At 30.6% G+C, this 18,582-nt stretch overlaps 3 protein-coding genes and 1 pseudogene across 3 annotated transcripts; 1 reads left to right on the top strand and 3 right to left on the bottom strand.

The window, feature by feature from the left end:
* Nucleotides 1-287: 287 nt before the first annotated feature.
* Nucleotides 288-756, bottom strand: LOC125875035 (anthocyanidin 3-O-glucosyltransferase 2-like). Its single transcript, XM_049556094.1, has one exon. It carries the CDS (start codon nucleotides 716-718, stop codon nucleotides 290-292), a length of 429 nt encoding a protein of 142 aa, XP_049412051.1. The 5' UTR covers nucleotides 719-756; the 3' UTR covers nucleotides 288-289.
* A 666-nt stretch (nucleotides 757-1,422) lies between these two features.
* On the bottom strand, nucleotides 1,423-2,905 carry LOC125875032 (anthocyanidin 3-O-glucosyltransferase 2-like). Its single transcript, XM_049556090.1, has one exon. The coding sequence runs from the start codon at nucleotides 2,850-2,852 to the stop codon at nucleotides 1,425-1,427; it is 1,428 nt and encodes a 475-aa protein (XP_049412047.1). The 5' UTR covers nucleotides 2,853-2,905; the 3' UTR covers nucleotides 1,423-1,424.
* Nucleotides 2,906-4,646: 1,741 nt separating this feature from the next.
* LOC125875034 (uncharacterized) lies at nucleotides 4,647-5,535 on the bottom strand. Its single transcript, XM_049556093.1, has 2 exons — nucleotides 5,114-5,535; nucleotides 4,647-5,016 (listed from the first exon to the last, which is right to left on the bottom strand). The coding sequence occupies exons 1-2, from the start codon at nucleotides 5,507-5,509 to the stop codon at nucleotides 4,882-4,884; spliced, it is 531 nt and encodes a 176-aa protein (XP_049412050.1). The 5' UTR covers nucleotides 5,510-5,535; the 3' UTR covers nucleotides 4,647-4,881.
* A 3,242-nt stretch (nucleotides 5,536-8,777) lies between these two features.
* On the top strand, nucleotides 8,778-11,713 carry LOC125873479 (uncharacterized; annotated as a pseudogene).
* Nucleotides 11,714-18,582: the final 6,869 nt, after the last annotated feature.

The following is an 18,582-nucleotide window of genomic DNA, read 5'->3' on the forward strand; positions in this document are numbered from 1 at the left end:
ACACTGAATGAACATAATTATGCGAATTTAGATCCATTAAGTGGTTTAAACATAAAAATGTGCACTTAATAATTAAGATCATGAAACCAACGAACTTATGAAGCATTATAAAATTTCGCTTAAATATCTACTAAAAAGAAGAGCAATTTTAGATTATAACTTTATAATCGAAGGGACTAACTCCTTAATATCTTATCCTTCCCTCGTGAGCTAGCTTTTGAGGTTAAATTAGGCTCATGTGTCATATCTTTACATACTCGACATTCATAAAAGAAAGCAATTAAGACCTTCAATTGGACGAATGGTCCTTAAACTCATTGATCAAACTCTCCAGAAAACAGTAAGATGATCCACCTTCTAACAAGGCCTTCCTGCTTTTGTCTTTCAGTTCTTCCATTTTCTTTCTGATACCATTCTTCTCCTCTGTACTATCCAACATCAGTCTCCTTATGGCATTCTCTATCTCCTCTGCTGTGACCAAAACCGGACTCTCACTCCGATACTCCATCTTTATATCTACGGCTATCTCTAAATCAACCACCATCTCGAAAGCATTTACTTGCTGCTCTGCATACATAGGCCATGTTGCTATCGGAACTCCAAACCACAAGCTTTCCAGTATCGAATTCCAACCACAGTGCGTTATGAATCCTCCAATCGACCTATGAGATAGCACCGCTACTTGAGGTGCCCATCCAATCACTTTCCCTCTATTCATAGTTCTTGTCAAGAAACCATCCGGCAACACTTGCTCCGGTCGTGNCTAGTTTCTAAGTAACTAAAAGGACAAAAGTTACACCTACATAGAGGACAAAGTTGTGTGTGAATATTTTATATATCAAAAAAACGAATTAAAACTAAAATGTGGCAATGGGTATTCTATCCCGGGTTGGCTGGGAAAATTGAACCCCCTCAACCACTCGGCTAAGCTTCAGACTTGTGTTAGTGGGTTCAAAATTTAATATATACATATAAAATTTTAAAAACTGATTAAATATGCATATATATACAGTGCTATTTTTCAACGAAGTGGGTTCAGAACCACTGTAGGTCCGCCCCTGACAATGAGGGTAGTTGATAATAGTGGGCAGTAACGATCATAGGTGATAATGGTGGATGATAACACAGACACAGTAACACTGAATGAACATAACTTTGCGAATTTAGATCCATTAAGTGGTTTAAACATAAAAATGTGACTTAATAATTAAGATCCTGAAACCAACCAACTTATGAAGCATTATAAAATTTCGCTTAAATATCTACTAAAAAGAAGAGCAATTTTAGATTATAACTTTATAATCGAAGGGACTAACTCCTTAATATCTTATCCTTCCCTCGTGAGCTAGCTTTTGAGGTTAAATTAGGCTCATGTGTCATATCTTTACATACTCGACATTCATAAAAGAAAGCAATTAAGACCTTCAATTGGACGAATGGTCCTTAAACTCATTGATCAAACTCTCCAGAAAACAGTAAGATGATCCACCTTCTAACAAGGCCTTCCTGCTTTTGTCTTTCAGTTCTTCCATTTTCTTTCTGATACCATTCTTCTCCTCTGTACTATCCAACATCAGTCTCCTTATGGCATTCTCTATCTCCTCTGCTGTGACCAAAACCGGACTCTCACTCCGATACTCCATCTTTATATCTACGGCTATCTCTAAATCAACCACCATCTCGAAAGCATTTACTTGCTGCTCTGCATACATAGGCCATGTTGCTATCGGAACTCCAAACCACAAGCTTTCCAGTATCGAATTCCAACCACAGTGCGTTATGAATCCTCCAATCGACCTATGAGATAGCACCGCTACTTGAGGTGCCCATCCAATCACTTTCCCTCTATTCATAGTTCTTGTCAAGAAACCAGCCGGCAACACTTGCTCCGGACGTGCAACATCGTCCGAAGCACGTATTTCACCCTTGCCCTGCGGCTGCCGTAATGACCACAAGAAACGGCAGCCGCTGTGGTCAAGGGCTATTGCAATTTCCTTCAATTGTTCCTCGTTAAAGGAACCGTAGCTCCCAAAACAGAGGAACAATACAGAAGAATCTTGTTGCCCATCTAACCAGCTATTAATCCTCTCATCAGGTTCTTGATTCAGGTTGATTATAGGCCCAATTGGGTATATAACCGGAACCCCATCATCATTATCAAGGGATTTAATCGAATGAAGCTCGAGCTCAACAAAAGTATTAATTATAATCGCTTTCGCTTGTCGTAACATTCGAGCAGTAGACAGAGGTAAGTGCAATCGGCCAATTTTATCCAACATGGTATTGGGCAAAACCTTAGCAGGAAGAGGATGGATGTAAGTCGAAACAGGAAGCAACGTATCCGAGTTTTTAAAATCGGAGATGTCACGATTGTGTTCATCTTTAAGTGTCTGTGCATAAAACATGAGTCCAAGAAAAGCAGCACTAGAAGTGAAGAACACATAGCTTGGTAAACCTAGCTCTGTTGCTACTTGTATCATTTTGTCACTAAACATGTCAACAATCACACCAACAAGTCGATTGGTACTACTAGTCGTCATGAAGTTTTGGATTATTGCATTTCTTACTAGTTCCTTCGAATTATTGAAGGTTTCAACAAGAAGAGCTTCTCGATTTGAAAGATGGTTAGTTTGACTTTGAGGAGAAGAAAGTTGCAAGAACTGCAGGCGTTGGTTCAACTGCGATTGATTTGTATAGGTATGAACTCGGGTTTCAATTGGAAGATCGATGACGAAGAAAGTAATTGAAAGACAATTGACTCGGCTGATGAGTAATTTGCCAATTTCAACAGCAGCAACGAGGTGACCCATTCCTGGCCCTGGAATGAAAACTAGCTGCTTAGTGCTCTCCATGTTTCTTACTGATTGATCTACCACAACACTGATAATTTAAGTAGGTGTTTGATCATGATTTTTTTTTGCAATTTTTGAATAGCAAAAAAAATATGTTTTAATTTCAAATGACTTATAAAAAGTAAAATGAAATAGCTCTAATTTTTATATTAATATACCTAGACATAATAATTCCATAAAGGACGAAATCAGAAAATAGAAAAAGGCCAAAGGTGTTGTTGTCATTCAATTACGACCTCCATCTGGTGTCGTGGATACATTGGAAGCCTCTAATCAACGAAAGCAGATAACCACAAAATGGATAGTATCTTTAGATATTCATTTCTCTCCACCAACCATGGATGAAAAAATTATACCGTCAGTTCATTTTTAGAAATATTTGTTTTTCTAGCCAGATAACAATAATGCTAAGTTATGTTTAGCCATAATTTTTCATTTTTTGGGAAATTAAATTATGGTGAAATTTCAACATGTGTTTAATTATAATCTTGAAAAATATATCTCACTTTCTTTAAAAAAAAAACATGAAACATCGTATACTCATAAGTTTTAAACCTTAAAAAACTACACATGAATTCAACACAAAATTTTCACTTTTATAATAAACTAGATAATACGACATTATCCAAACATCATAACACGATATTTTAATAAACACTACTTATAATTAATATAATTACCAGCTACTATAATTTATCAAATTATAATTAATTACAAAGATCTATCAATACCAAAAATAAATAATAACAATAGTACTCTTCTCCTATCTTTCATATTAGAGTTGTTGGCCAGAGGTAGCCATAGTGTTGTGGCTACAAATATCTGGAGTTTGTTATTATGTCCGTTGGGATTAGTTGATATAGTGAACAATAGAGATATTACTTAGTAGACTATTATAAGGGATGAGGATTAAGTAGTTTAATTCTTAGATCGCATAAAATTGTAATCTAAATCATAGCTCGTGTTTAGTGGATGTATTGGTGAAAGCCTGAATGATAATCGTGTTATTTCCCTTTACTTAAGCAAGAAGATTTTCACGTAAAAATCGTGTGTTCTTTACTACTCCCTCCATTCCATATTAAGTTAATTTTTGAGGTGTTTTCACACCCTTTAAGAAAAGTAGATTAAGGCATAAATTAAATTTAGTTTTTCATTTTTACCCTTATTAATTATTGTCAAATTTATGATTAAAATAACTAAATATTAATTAATCACTAATTTAAACTAATGAAGGGTAAAATTAGAAAACAACACTCTATAAATAATCTTAAAAATGAACAATTAAATTAATTTAAAAAATAAAAAATGCCTAAAAAATTAACTTAATATGAAATAGAGCGAGTATTACAAGCATCAAAATGGATATAATGTATAAAAATAGTTCAGATTCAAGAAATCATAATGTTACAAGGACAGAGCCAGTAAGCTCCATCTTTTTTCTAGCAATCATAGTAGAATTGCTACATTACATTACTTAAACAAATGCACTCTTCAGCTACACATCTGCTGATTACAGTGAAAATTAAGGTATTACAAANTTTTTGAGGTGTTTTACACCCTTTAAGAAAAGTAGATCAAGACATAAATTGAATCTAATTTTTCATTTTTACCCTTATTAATTATTGTCAAATTTATGATTAAAATAACTAAATATTAATTAATCACTAATTCAAACTAATGAAGGGTAAAATTAGAAGAACACTTTATAAATAATCATAAAAACTAAACAATTAAATTAATTTAAAAAATAAAAAATGCCTAAAAATTAACTTAATATGGAATAGAGCCGAGTATTACAAGCATCAAAATGGATATAATGTATAAAAATAGTTCAGATTCAAGAAATCATAATGTTACAAGGACAGAGCCAGTAAGCTCCATCTTTTTTCTAGCAATCATAGTAGAATTGCTACATTACATTACTTAAACAAATGCACTCTTCAGCTACACATCTGCTGATTACAGTGAAAATTAAGGTATTACAAAGAAACAAGACAAATTTCTTGTTCTGCCCTTCCCTGTAAAATATTCAAACAACTTCTATGGTTCGCAGAAGAGTGTTGTCAGTCAATAATTTGCAAAAATTAACATCACCTGTAGAATCTTTCTTCTTGTTCTTCTTCTTGAAATGCTTCGTAGCCGCTTTCAGTACCTTAACCCACCCCTGCACACAATAACATACTCTGCTTTATTCCTCATCTTGTTCTTTATTTTTTTTTTATAAAAAAAAACAGAGAGTTGAGATTCGAGATTCGTATTACCTTTCGTGGGGTTTGAGTAGTCGAGGTGAGTTTAGAAGAAGAAGGTAGACGAGTAAAATCAAACGCCTTGTTCTTTCTCTTCTTGGATCTATGATACTCTCTCATTTTCTCTGTAACAGCATTAGACAACTTCCTCTTGATTTTTGCCGTAACTTTGTTGAAATTAGTACATCCTACCGAGACATCCTCATACGACAGCTTTCGAGATAAACCAGAGCTGAACCTCCGGTTAGACGCCGATGACAATGGTCTAGGTACTAGAGGAGACCAAATTGAACTCTGGGTATAATCGAAATCGAATGCTGAATTATCTGGAAATTTACAGAGCAGATCATTGGACATGGAACACTGCAAATGTTCAATGACCATCACCATTGGATATCCATAATTGTTCATATTGGTTTGTCTGAAATTGCTCAGATGAAATGGAAAAACAGAGGACCAATTTAAAAAGCACAGAAAGTAGCCGTTACAACATTCAGGGGACAAGGATTCCTCATAACTCCACGTGTCAAGATCATGTTCATATTCAGAATATCAGATGTAAGTAAATCGGGTTTCCCTAAAAAAAAAAAAAGTTACTTGAAATTTTCTAAAAGTATATAATAATAATAATAATAAAAAAGTAAATCTTGCAAGGTTAAATCAGGAAATTTAGAGCCCACTTGGATATGAAAAGTTTTTTCTTTCTAAAAAAAATTTTTGATTAGTTTTTTAAAGTGAATTTCCGGATGTTGAAAATATTTTTCACTCATAAAACTTTTGTAAAAAAATGAAGTGAAATTTATTTTCGAATACTCCTTTTATCTCGGTTTATGTATTTTTTTTGGAAAATAGTATTTTGATCCTCAAGTTATTGTTTTATTGCGATTTTGATCCTTGTATATAAGACTTGCCACATTTGATCTTCAATTAATTAAAATGTGTTATTTTTGTCCCTTAAACAGTTAAACTAATGGATATTAAGAAGTTTTGATTAAAAACATTGAGTATTTAACAGAGACTCTACACAAACAAAAAGTTAGAGGCAAAATAATGCAATATCATAGTATGATTCGTTTAATAAACAGGTGTGTAAATTGATTATTTCAACCTTCGAGGATAAAGTATGTGTCAATGATGAGTGGACATTCATTGTGAAGCAAATGATAAAGTTATTGGGCATTATCACCATGAAATTGAGTAAATATATTATCACAATACATATGCAATGTATACCAAAAGCAAAAAAAATAGGCAAATGTAAGTACATTAGGGCCTCACTAATCTCAAATAAAAAGATTCTTACAGTAAATTAGATGTCCACTCCTAAAAGAAAATAAAAATTGAATTTAGTAGAAGTAAAAGGAAACCCAAAAATAAGTATTTATGTTTCTTTAGATAACAATCCTTAAATTTGTTAACTTTAAGGATTAAAATAACAAATTTTAATTTATTGAAGGTCAAATATGCTAAATCATATAATACAAGAACCAAAATTGCAATAAGGCAGTAACTTAAGGACCATAATTATTATTTTTCTTTCAAAATTCAACCTATGTAAACTTTGATCAATATTTTAAAATGTATTTTTTTCATTATATGGACAAATGACATGATAAAATTTACAGTTTATACTATTTTTTATATAGTTATTGATTATTAATTTTTAAAATATTGAGTTAATATATATAGTTCAATTTAGCTTCAAATATTAGTACTATTCTTCAACTTTAAAAATAGAAGAAGCACTATTTTTCAACTTCAAATATATATATTTTAAATATTGATCAAATCATATAGAAAAAATACATAATTACCCCATTCGACTATGACACTTTTTTTTAAAAAGACACTCAAATTTTATAAATATCCTAATACCCCACTAAACAATTTAAAAGTAGTATAAATATCCCATTTTTCAGTGGGAAAATGCATAAGTACCCCCCTAACCTATGCCCAAAATCCCTGAGACACACCTAACCTTTACTAAGGTCCTACTACCCCCGAACTTATTTTATACATAATTTTCTACCCCTTTTCGGCCTACGTGGCACTATCCTTGAAAAGATTGTCAACACGCACTGGGCCCACAAGATAGTGCCACGTAGGCCGAAAAGGGGTAGAAAATTATATATAAAATAAGTTTCGGAGGTAATAGGACCTTAGCAAATGTTAGGTGTGTCTCAGGGATTTTGGGCATAGACTGGGGGGGGGGGGGGTACTTATGCATTTTCCCTTTTTCAGTCAATCCTACTTATAAAAAAAGAAGGTGTAAGCACGCACCAATTATTATTTGTTACCTGTCAATTTTATATAATTTCCTAATCTTTGTTTTTATTTATGTTTTTTTAGTCTTAATTCTTTATTTTTTTCTTTCTTCTTCAATTATGCTTAACCCCATCCCTTGGTCTTCTTCGTCCTGTGGAGTGACCGTCATTGCTACAACACCATTTACAACACTAAATCAAAATTAGACTGTAAAATCAGATCCGCTATCAAAATTAATTTTTTTCAAATTAAAATTTCTATCAAAGTCTTCTTTTTGTGTATTTTGCTCTAAATCAACATAGGTTGTATTTGGAAAAAATGAATTTTCTCTCTCCAAACGCAGATAAGATTATTTTTTCTTGGACTGAACAGGATTTCAACCCTCGTAAATTGATCAGGGGTCAATTGAAAAAACTCCGATGATTCTATCTTCAACGTCACCATCATCTTTCCAGAGCTTCTCATCCCAGCCGATCAAGAAGGAGGAGAAAAAACTCTGAGGATGAAACAATAAATTTGTTGTTGTTGCTTTCGTTATCAATGAAATTTTTTGCCAATGACCATACTAAAAAGGTAATTTCTTTTATGGACTGAGATTGTGTTATTCAGTTACAATCAAATCTCTCCGTCGAAATCCAATCTAAATGAAAAACGAAAAGAGAGAAAAAAATGAGAAAAAAAAAACTTGAAGTTGTTGTAATCTCCTTCAATGGTGAAGCTCAGGAAGGAGAAGAAGAAAAAAAATAAACAATAAAATAAAATATTATTTATATAGTTAATAAAAATATTGCAAAAGAAAAGTTTAATCTTACTTTTATGGGTTTTCACGCTCTTCAGGTGAGTGATATACACTCTCTGTATAAAATATCAAAAAATGGTTCAATAATTTCACATTAAACTAGTTTAGGGGTGTATTAGGATCCCCGCAAAGTTTAAGTGATTTTTTCAAAAACAGGTCTTACTTGAATGGGGTAATTATGTATGTTATCAATCATATACAAATACCTATTTTTGTAATACACTTATAACTATATTTTAGTTAGATGATCCTTTTATGTAAGAGACCTTAATGATATGCCACGAAAACCTTAATCGCTTTTTCAAAATACACATTCTTCCTTCTAGCTTCCTCTTCTTTAGTTGAATCTTCTGATCTTAGTTAACGTCTTGGGATAGCAGAAGGTTTCCCAATTACACTTTTCTTATGTTATTCTCTATATGGTACCAGAGCCATAGCCATATGTTAACTTCTTGGTGTTATTTCAAGATCGGATTGCTGGTAGATTCAACTAGTTTATGTAAATGGATTTAAGTGGTCGTGTTAATGGACTGTGGATAGAGTTGTTGAATTAGTCCAATTACAAGCTATGGAAGACATGTATGGAATCATACCTTATGGGAGAGGATTTGTGGGATGTTGTTGATGGGAGTAACACAAGTCCTCCTGCTGACGAATCAGAAAATAGTAGTGCGTACAAGAACTGGAAGCAGATTAATGCGAATGCGGAGTTCATTCTGAAGAGGACAATCTCCTCCACTTTATTCGATCATATTATAAAGGGTAAATCAGCTCATGAAATATGGAGGACCCTCAATCGCTTGTTCAACAAGAAGAATGAAGCTCGGCTGCAGATATTGGAGAATGAATTGGCTAACTGTATCACTCCGAAATTTCTAAGTTAAAACTCGAACCATTCTTCATATACTTGTAGGGTCATATCGGGTGATTCTTAAATTGCCCATATGTGTAAAGGTAATTTTTTTAGTGTGTGAATGACTTTGGATATCAATTAAGGTCACTAGAAACTCCTAGCACAAAGTAGAGTTGAAAGTTTCCTTATCGATTAAGTTTTGATATAAGATTCTACTTGGGTAAATTTCAAATGACCATATCTCTTAGAATATAAAGATTTATGTGGCCTATAACCTATCAAATTAAAAGTATTTGAATCTTCTTTCCAACGCCACCAATTTTGCAACAATCCAAGTTTTAAGTAAAAAGTATGACCATTTAGCAACCTGATACAACGCAGTAACGAATTAGCCGACGGGAAACCATTAAAAAGAGTCGTTTTTTGCCTTTTTACCTCTAAGAAAACCCTAAACGAATTTCTTGACTAATTAAAGACCCAAAACAATCAAATTTTCATCTCTTAATCCATCATCCTCTTCTCTCTCAAATCCTAAGGAAAAATCAAAGTAGAAGACTTCATCCAAGATTCTTTCAATCTTTTTCAAGATTCTTTCAATCATTTTTCAAGATTCTTCTTCAAGGTAAGTCCTTCTCCAAGAATTTCTTTGTTTCCAACTCAAATTCCTTCATACAAGGTTTTCTTGATTGTTCTTCTCCTTCAAGCTAGGGTTTCAAGGCTTCTAATCATGTTCTTTTTTAAGATACTTCATGAACCTTGTTCTTCCAGGTATGTAAGGCTACCATAGTGTTGGACTAGTTCGTCCTCACACCCTACATCTACTTTCAAATCAGTAAAAGAGTATTCTAGGATTTTACCCCTTGATTTGAGTATTCTTGAGATAAGTTGATTTTCAGTTCTTGAGTTGCTAATATTTTTGAAATTATATTCCTAATTTTTGAATTGCTATATGTTATGCATTGAGATTCTTGAGTTGATTCGTTCATGTCTATATTTCAGCATGAACCCTATGATTTGAGTATTTTTGAGACTCTAAGTTCTTGAGTTCAGTTCTGAGTATTAAGTTTTCTATATTGTTATTGAGATCCTTGAGTTAAGTTGTTCATGTCTATATTTCAGCATGGACCCTATTTTGAGAATCTTTTAAAGCCAACATTTTTGTTATTTTTCGAGAAAGCAAAAATGAGTTTTGAGAAAGAGTTTTAAAACATGATTAGTATGACAATCGAGTATGCCATCAATCTTTAAGCAGTATGGTATTAAGATATACCATAAATGTTTATGTAGTATGACTTCCCAAGTCATCAATGATCATATTACAATATGATTTTGATATGTTTTTGAGAAAGAGTTTTCAGGTATGAATTGAGTAAGAGTATAAGGGAACTAAGTATTCCCAAAGGTATCAGTTTTTACATTGATAAAAGAGAAACTTTGATTTCTAAATGAGTTATGAGTTCAAAGATATTTCAAGAGCAGTTACCTCTTTTAAGAGGATAGTTTGAGCAATTATCTCAAACCAAAGAAAGAGTATGTTTTTAAACATTGAACATGAGTATATATTATTGGGAGTAGTATTAACACTGATATAGGGATGTGTTCAGACAACTCACATTCCTTATAAACCATGTATGCCAACATGGATACAAGATCATACTTTTTAGATGAATCATAAGTGCCGTCGGGCAGAGCTTAGTGGATCCACTTAGTTGAGGTGTTCTATACCCTGGTAAGGTATATGACAATTCTCAAAGCGTGAGCGAGACGATGTATCATCACGTAGCTCATAGTGATAGTTGTCGGTTAGAGAATCTTCCAATAGAGTTAAAGTGTATTTTTATATATCACTTATTATGTTGAGTTCAGAAATGAGAAAGTATTTTGTAAAGCTTTAAATGATTTAACTCATTTATTTCTTTACATCCAGCTTGAGCACATTATTATCTATTCCAGTCCTTTCTTTCAGTTATTTATTATTCATCTATATTACATACTCATACATTTAATGTACTGATGTTATTCGAACTGCATCTTTTAATGATGCAGATACAGGTTATTAGGATCCTCAACAAGAGTCTGTTGAGATCACTGCATCCGCTCGTCTGCTTATAAGTGAGACTTCCTTGCTTTCGGAGTACTCCAGTTTTATGAGTTGTTAATAGTAGTTCTTTTGAGGAGTCGTGGGTCTTGTTCCGACACTCATCTTTGTATAGTAGAGGCTTCATAGATAAGCAGTTTTGGAGAGTCTTTCAGTTTCAGATGTTTTATTTAAAACTTATGTTTCATACTCAGTATATTCAGTTCAGTTTTGAGATTCAGTAAACTATTTTTAAACATTTCTTTCAACTTGATGCTTATGTATGCTTGAGTTAGTCTTTCGCGTGTAGTCAGCCATGATGAAGGTTCGCTTGAGGACCATCAATGGTTCTTGAGTGTCGATCATGTCCAAGGTGTAGGTTCGGGTTGTGACACTAACACCACTCAGGGTAACCTTTCTATCACCGAGTATTTTTTGAAGATTAAGAACTTATGTTCTGAGATATCTTTGTTGAATCTGGAAGAGGCTATCTCTAAAGCACGAATGAGAAGAATTGTCATTTGTGGTTTAATGCCTGAATATATTCCATTTGTGACGTCGATTCAAGGATGGGCTCAACAACCATCCTTGGAGGAGTTTGAAAATTCGTCATCACAATAACTACTAGCCAAGGAATTGGCTAGTGTATTTGTCAAAGAAGGAGAAGAAAATGCTCTTGTAGCCGACAAAAGGAACTTTAAAGGAAAAACAAGAAATATCTTGCACTTTGCATTATCAAGTAGTTCAAGCTCGCCTGGAAAGAAGGAAGAGTCTTCCAACTATTCTGGTAAGAAGCCTCTAAGATGTTATCGTTGTGGTGAAGTAGGGCACATAAAAAGATATTGACAAGCCAAGGAGAGCAATATGACTCAAAAAGTTGCTGAAGAAGAAGAAGAGTGGGGAAAATATTTAGTAGATGAGGCTCGAGCAATAGAAGCCGTGATTTTCATCAACTTAAAGAGACTGGATTGAGGATTTAGAATATAATATAGCTGATCACTTGGATAAGCAAGAAGTTGATGTTGTTGGCATGAAGCAAGAAACTTTTGTGGATGTTCCCAATGGTTATATGGTAGTTGCTATTAAAGAAATCAAATGAGAATATCCTGAACAGACAATATCTGAAACTACATGTGCTAGTGGCGACCTTTACAAAGTAAGCATTGATGGAGATGTATTGGAAGCGACAATATATGGTCAATCATCTGAAATATCAAGATCAACTAATGACTCAGAGCAAATTTTGAAAGCAGATGGAGAAAGTAGAGATCAAATAGAGGAAGAAGCTGATATTGAGGTCTCAAAGACAAACGATATGATTTATGAAGCTGCCAAAAAATCTATCGAGGAGATGATAAGAGAATATGGAAGTGGATCCTATGTCGGTGTTGAGACTTCACAGGAAATTGATAGTGTTTCTCTGGATAATATAATTGTCGAGAATTTAAGAGAAAGGGGGAGTTTGAGAACTCAACAAGGAGATAATCTACTTGGATCAACTGACGATGAAGAATTTTTATCATTTGAAGAAGTAAGAGGAGTTCAGAAGAAACTGTCGAGACTTTCACCAAGATGTGGCTCAAAGCTTTGTTTGAGTTCTTCCACGACAAGTGTGGGGTAGTTTTCAAAAAATCACTTTAAGGGGGAGTGTGAAAAATAAATATGATTTTTTGGAGTTATAAATAATCCTAGATAGTTCGTAGAATTTTCTAGAGTTATATAGAGTGATGTATTTAAGAATTGTGTAGATATTCTAGAGAATTAGATATTTATAGTAAAGTATAGAATAATCTAGATTCTTGTTAGATAGTTAGAAGATAAGGTCATCTAGATTTTTCTTGTAGATATATCTAGAATAATTTCTAGAAGAATCCCTACACTAGTATAAATAGGGGTGGCCATATCCATTTGTAATTAACCCAATAGTAACCCAAAAACAAAAACAATTCAAGAGTCTTCTTCCATAAACAAGTGAGGTAATATCTCAAAAGGTCACTCAACTTTCAGAATTTATTTAGTAAAGTCATTGAATTTAGTTTTGTATCAATAAAATCACTCATCTTAGGCCTTTGTATCACTAAAATCACTCAACTAAATTTATTGTTTTTATGCCATGTAATATGAACTCCTCAAATAAATAAAATTAAAGAAAACTCATAAAAAAGAATTAAGAACAAACTTAATTAGTGAAAAATATATTATGATATTACAATATATTTAAATTTAAAATTTAAAATGTATTATAATGGATGTTTTTCTAAAAAAAAAAAAAAACGTAAAAAGTTGTCATTAATAAAAATTGTAGGATATATCATTGTCATATAAAAAATAATATAACCATTGGCTTAATAACCGTAACATTAAATTGTTGCCGTCACTGGGTTATTAAAAAATTGATGTCTTACCAAAAAAAAAAACTGTAGCAGTCATTAAGCCAATGATAATATCATACTTAATATTTATTGTTAGAACTAGATTCTTAAGGCCCATGATACGGGTCCAATATAATCAATTATTAATTATTATTTGACAAATATTAAAAGGTATTTCTATAGCATTCTGATCAACATTAATTAATATTGATCCTAGTAAAAAGTTTAGTATTAAAAAATATCAAAAAATAGCCATCAAAGAATATAGTGCATTGAATGGTGTTTCTCTTCCTTAATTAAATATCTTAATTTTGAGTTTTGGCTATGAAAAAAATTCTTAATAGAGATCTCTATATCCGAATGGGCAACTCCAATATAAATATCGAATACTGAATAAAAATATTAAATTAAATCAACCCAATTATATTTTAAAGTATAATTGATATTAGCGATGGGTAGATTCATTTTTTAAGTTGTAAAATTCTGAAGTATAATATTCAATTTATTTATTTATATTACTATAAGACACAAATTTAGTAGGATTCAGAGTTAATTTGTCTGTTAGATTGGATTATATCTTATATAAAAATCATGAATCATTATGTATTATCATCTTGAAATCTATCCTATTCATTTCAATTAATTTGTCGAATTTTTCTTTATAATCTATTAAAAAGTAATGTCCCTTTTCTTTTCTTAGTTCCAACTCCACATAACATATTTAAGATCACAAGATTAAAAGACATTTACTATATTTCACATATTTAAAATTTAAAATCACAAGATTCAAAAATCTTCCTTAATTTCTTAAACTTCATGCCAAGTCAAGATAGAACAAACACATTGAAACAGAGAGATTAACATTTTTTATTTATCACTCATACATAAAAATTAGAACTAAGAAGCATGTTTCACTATTACATGAAGTTCTATATATGCATAATTTGTCTTAATGAACATATTTTTTTAGCATGATACAAATGTGTTTTTGGTTCTCTTTTTTCATGCACAACAACTTATAGGAACAAGTATTTTTGTTATTTTTATCAGTTTAGTGAAAAAATTTCAAACAATTTGAAAACATAAATGCATTTCTCTGTTTTAAAAAAATCTATTTAGAATTAAATGTTAAATTAGCATGGTATTTTAATACATAGATCATTACATATCGTATTGATTTCCTCATCCACATATTTTATCTTATTCCAAAATTTATTCATAATTTTTAAAATTACTATTAATCATTTGCTATTTTTGTCATCTCTTTCTAAATATTAATCTACTTAAATTTATTTTACTTCTCTAATTAATGTATCGATTTTTCATGTGTTCTGATTCTTAACTTCCTATTTCAAACAAAAGAATAGCAATATTAAGTAACTAAAGTAAACAATCTGATTAATCTTAAAATTTTAAATATTCTATTATCAAAATATTCTTATTATTAATGTACGTAAATTGAACACGAAAAATACATATTATTTCTCTTTAATATTTGATTCGCAAAATTTTAAAACTATTTATTTAAAAATTTAGTTAGTTTCTTAGTTTACTTTAATTTCATTTAATTTATCTATCCATTTTATTTATTAATTTTTATTTTTATGTAAATATTTTTATTTTTTAATACATTTTAAATCATGTTTGTTTCTTTTTATATTTATTTTAGTGCAAAAAGTAAAGGTGTTAATGAAATATAAATTGATTTAATAAATGGGTCCCACCATTTTTAGATTGTACGGGTACTTATTTTTATTTTTTAATACATTTTAAATCATGTTTGTTTCTTTTTATATTTATTTTAGTGCAAAAAGTAAAGGTGTTAATGAAATATAAATTGATCTAATAAATGGGTCCCATCATTTTTAGATAGTACGGCTACTTATGATGTTTTTATGCTTTTCATGATAGAAAATACACGTGGCAATCGTAATAATAGCAACTTGGTTGGGTAATCTGGGAAATTCAATAATTTTGCAGCAGAAAGTACAATTGTTTTAAGCTGATAATTTTGGTAAAATGACAAAAGTGCCCCTGGTCGTCCTGGTCGTCTTCACTCTTCTATATAATAGATAGAATAGAAAAATAGATAGAAATATAAAGTTGAACAAGTAGACAAACTTGTCCTACGAGACATAATTCACGTAAGACGCCACATAGAATGTCGCATAGGACATGAATTATATCGCCGCGTAGGACGTCAAGTAGGACACATGTGTCTACTTGTTCATTTCTATACAAATTTTTGTGTCTACTATGCACATCCAAAATTGGAGGACACTGATGTCAAATGAAACCAAATTAAAAGACATATTTATGTATTATGCATTTTAGAAAAATATATTTATATTTTTATATAAAATTTAACCAAACACGACTTTAATTATACATTTTTTTAATAAAATAAAAACTATATTTTCCTGACCAAACCAGATTAAGAAAGAAAATGATTAAAAGGCCTCAAAAAATCTCATTAAAAGTAGTAAGAACATTCAAAAATAAATATGAACTCAAATTAATTAATTTTTTTTTTTAAAAAAAATGTGTGGTCTTGAATGCATAGACTTTTGAAGTGAGTCAAAAATGGGGTCCATGTTTTAACTTTGCATTAATTTCTTTTACTCCTCCCAATGTGTTGTACACGTGTGACAATGGAAATCAACAACTTAATGGTGGATAAAGTGGGAATTACATAACTTTTGGCTGGTTTCTTTGGAATGTTCAATACTCTTAATGCAAAATGTACAATTAAGTTAAGCTTGAAATTTTATTAAATTGACAAAAGTACCCTTGGTCGTCCTGGTCGTCTTCACTCTTCTATATAATAGAAGTTTATTTTATTAAAATTGTGACTTAATTTAATTAAATTCCCCAAAAGATGAATCATATTCTTTATGTTAGTTTCTCTAAATATAATTCATTTTTATTAACTCTTATACTTATTCAAATATTTTTAGTCAAAACTTTCCCTTATCTTTAATTAGATTAAAATGATTTCTTGGTTTATCTACCAAGTTGGTTCGAATTATTATTTCTAAAAAATGACGCAAATAAATTTTAATTAATCTAATTTTGTTAAAATCCTAATTGACCAAGTTGTTTCAATTAAGATCCTATTTTCTAGAAAATTAAAAATTATTCTTTATTTAACTATTTTATCAAAGTTAATCGAATATCGTAAAATATTATATATTTTATGTTAAATCATTTTTCTAATTTTTTTTTTCTAAAGATATGTTCTTTAAGGGTCTACTTCATTTAAATCACCTTTTTTTTTTTAACTCATTTCAAAATTGTTCTAAGTTAAAGTATCTTTTTTAATACACTTTAAAAAATGTTAGTCAAAACCTTTTCAATTGATCAATAAAAAAAAAAAATACTTAAGTCATTTTCTCAAAAAAGGTTAGTCAATTAATTTAAAATGATTTTCATGCTTTAATTTATTAAATTGGTTTAAATTATTATTTAAAATGAATTAAATAAATTCTAATTAATCTAGTTTTATTAATATTCTAATAACTTGTATTTCGAGTCAAATGTTTCATTTTGGATCCCTTTCTCTAAAATATAAAAATAAAATAAAATGTGTCATTTATTTAACTATTTTTCTCGAAGTTAACCAAATATTGTAAATTACTATTCTTATGATAAATCATTTTTTCTAAAAAATAGTCAAAATATATTTTAGTCAAGTCGCAGGTCAACCGCATGTTAGCGGACATTTCGAATGCTTAAACCCTTCTCGAAGTGTAAATTGAACCTCGAACCTTCTTTGGTATTTTCAAATGATTTTTTTCTGTTTAAATCTTTGAAAATTATAAGTTTTCTTAATTTCTTTAAAAAAATTAAGTGGCGGCTCTTTCTAAGTATTTCTCAAATTGTTATATACTTGGAACATTTCAAAAGTGATTTTTCTGAATATAGTAAAATTACGGCACAACAATATGTAGGACCTGTTTTAGTGTTGGCTTTTGTCTCTCCCACTGCCATAGTCTGGGGAGAGGACGAACCGGCCATGACTGCTATTCACACCATATATCGCCTGAGAGAGAGAGAGGAGAGAGATTTTGGGGGTTTAGGGGTGAAATATATTCATATTATATATATATATATATATATATCATATATTACTAAAAGTAGAAAGCTCCTAACTTCAAAGTTGAATTATCATTTTGCCCTTAAAATAAAATACAATTTAATTAAATTTCTAATTAATTAAATAGTAAATAGTGATCATTATTTTTAAAACTTTTTCCATTCAAAAATAACATTAATTCTCTGCATCATCAATCAATCATGAGAAGATAGAAAGTTGGCAAAAGTAATTTAATGTAGACCAAATTCATTCGATTATATAAATGAAATAATCATAATTCTTTGGCAATTAAAACGTTACCAAGATTACTTTGCATTTTGAATAGGCACTACTATGCAGAATTAAAAATTGAATATTAAAGGTCAATTCCCACTAGGAATCAGTTTCGAAATTAAAGTTGAATATAAAGGATCATTATCTAACACTATTTAAGAACCAACTTATTAAGATAGGTGTTAATCACATGAGATTGGAGGAAGGAAATTACACAATTCAACATGAGAAGAAAAGAAAGTTGGAAACTGCAAATGAGGGATAACAAAAAAAAAAATGCTGGAAGCTGCTAATCAAGAGAAGAAACAAAAGCAGCGGAAAAAAAGAAAAATAGATTGAATACAATCTTTATGTTAATATGTTTGACGCCAAGAATAAGAAAGTTACTATTTGTTATTTATTCATTCAAAATGTGGAAACTTGCTTTGCAATATATATCCTCAACTCCTCAAACTTGCTTTCTTTTTTCCATTACAAGATTTTTATCCTTTATAATTCATTTGTTTTCGATTTTCATTAACTCGGTATAATTGTAGACTTTAAATTTAGTTATCATCGTGAACCTTTGGGATGGTAAATATGAAATTAAATTTGTCATTCTTCTTCTTCTGCTGGTATATTTTGATGTCATGTGTCTTTTAATATTTTGAACTTTCTTTAAGTGATTTTTTAAAATTCTTTTCAGGTATTATTTGCCCTTAAATTGCAAAAGGGTTGTTTAAAAGATACAAAAGTGACTGGACATTTTT

Source organism: Solanum stenotomum, chromosome 8 (assembly GCF_019186545.1).
Source record: "Solanum stenotomum isolate F172 chromosome 8, ASM1918654v1, whole genome shotgun sequence".
NCBI classification, from domain to species: Eukaryota; Viridiplantae; Streptophyta; class Magnoliopsida; order Solanales; family Solanaceae; genus Solanum; species Solanum stenotomum.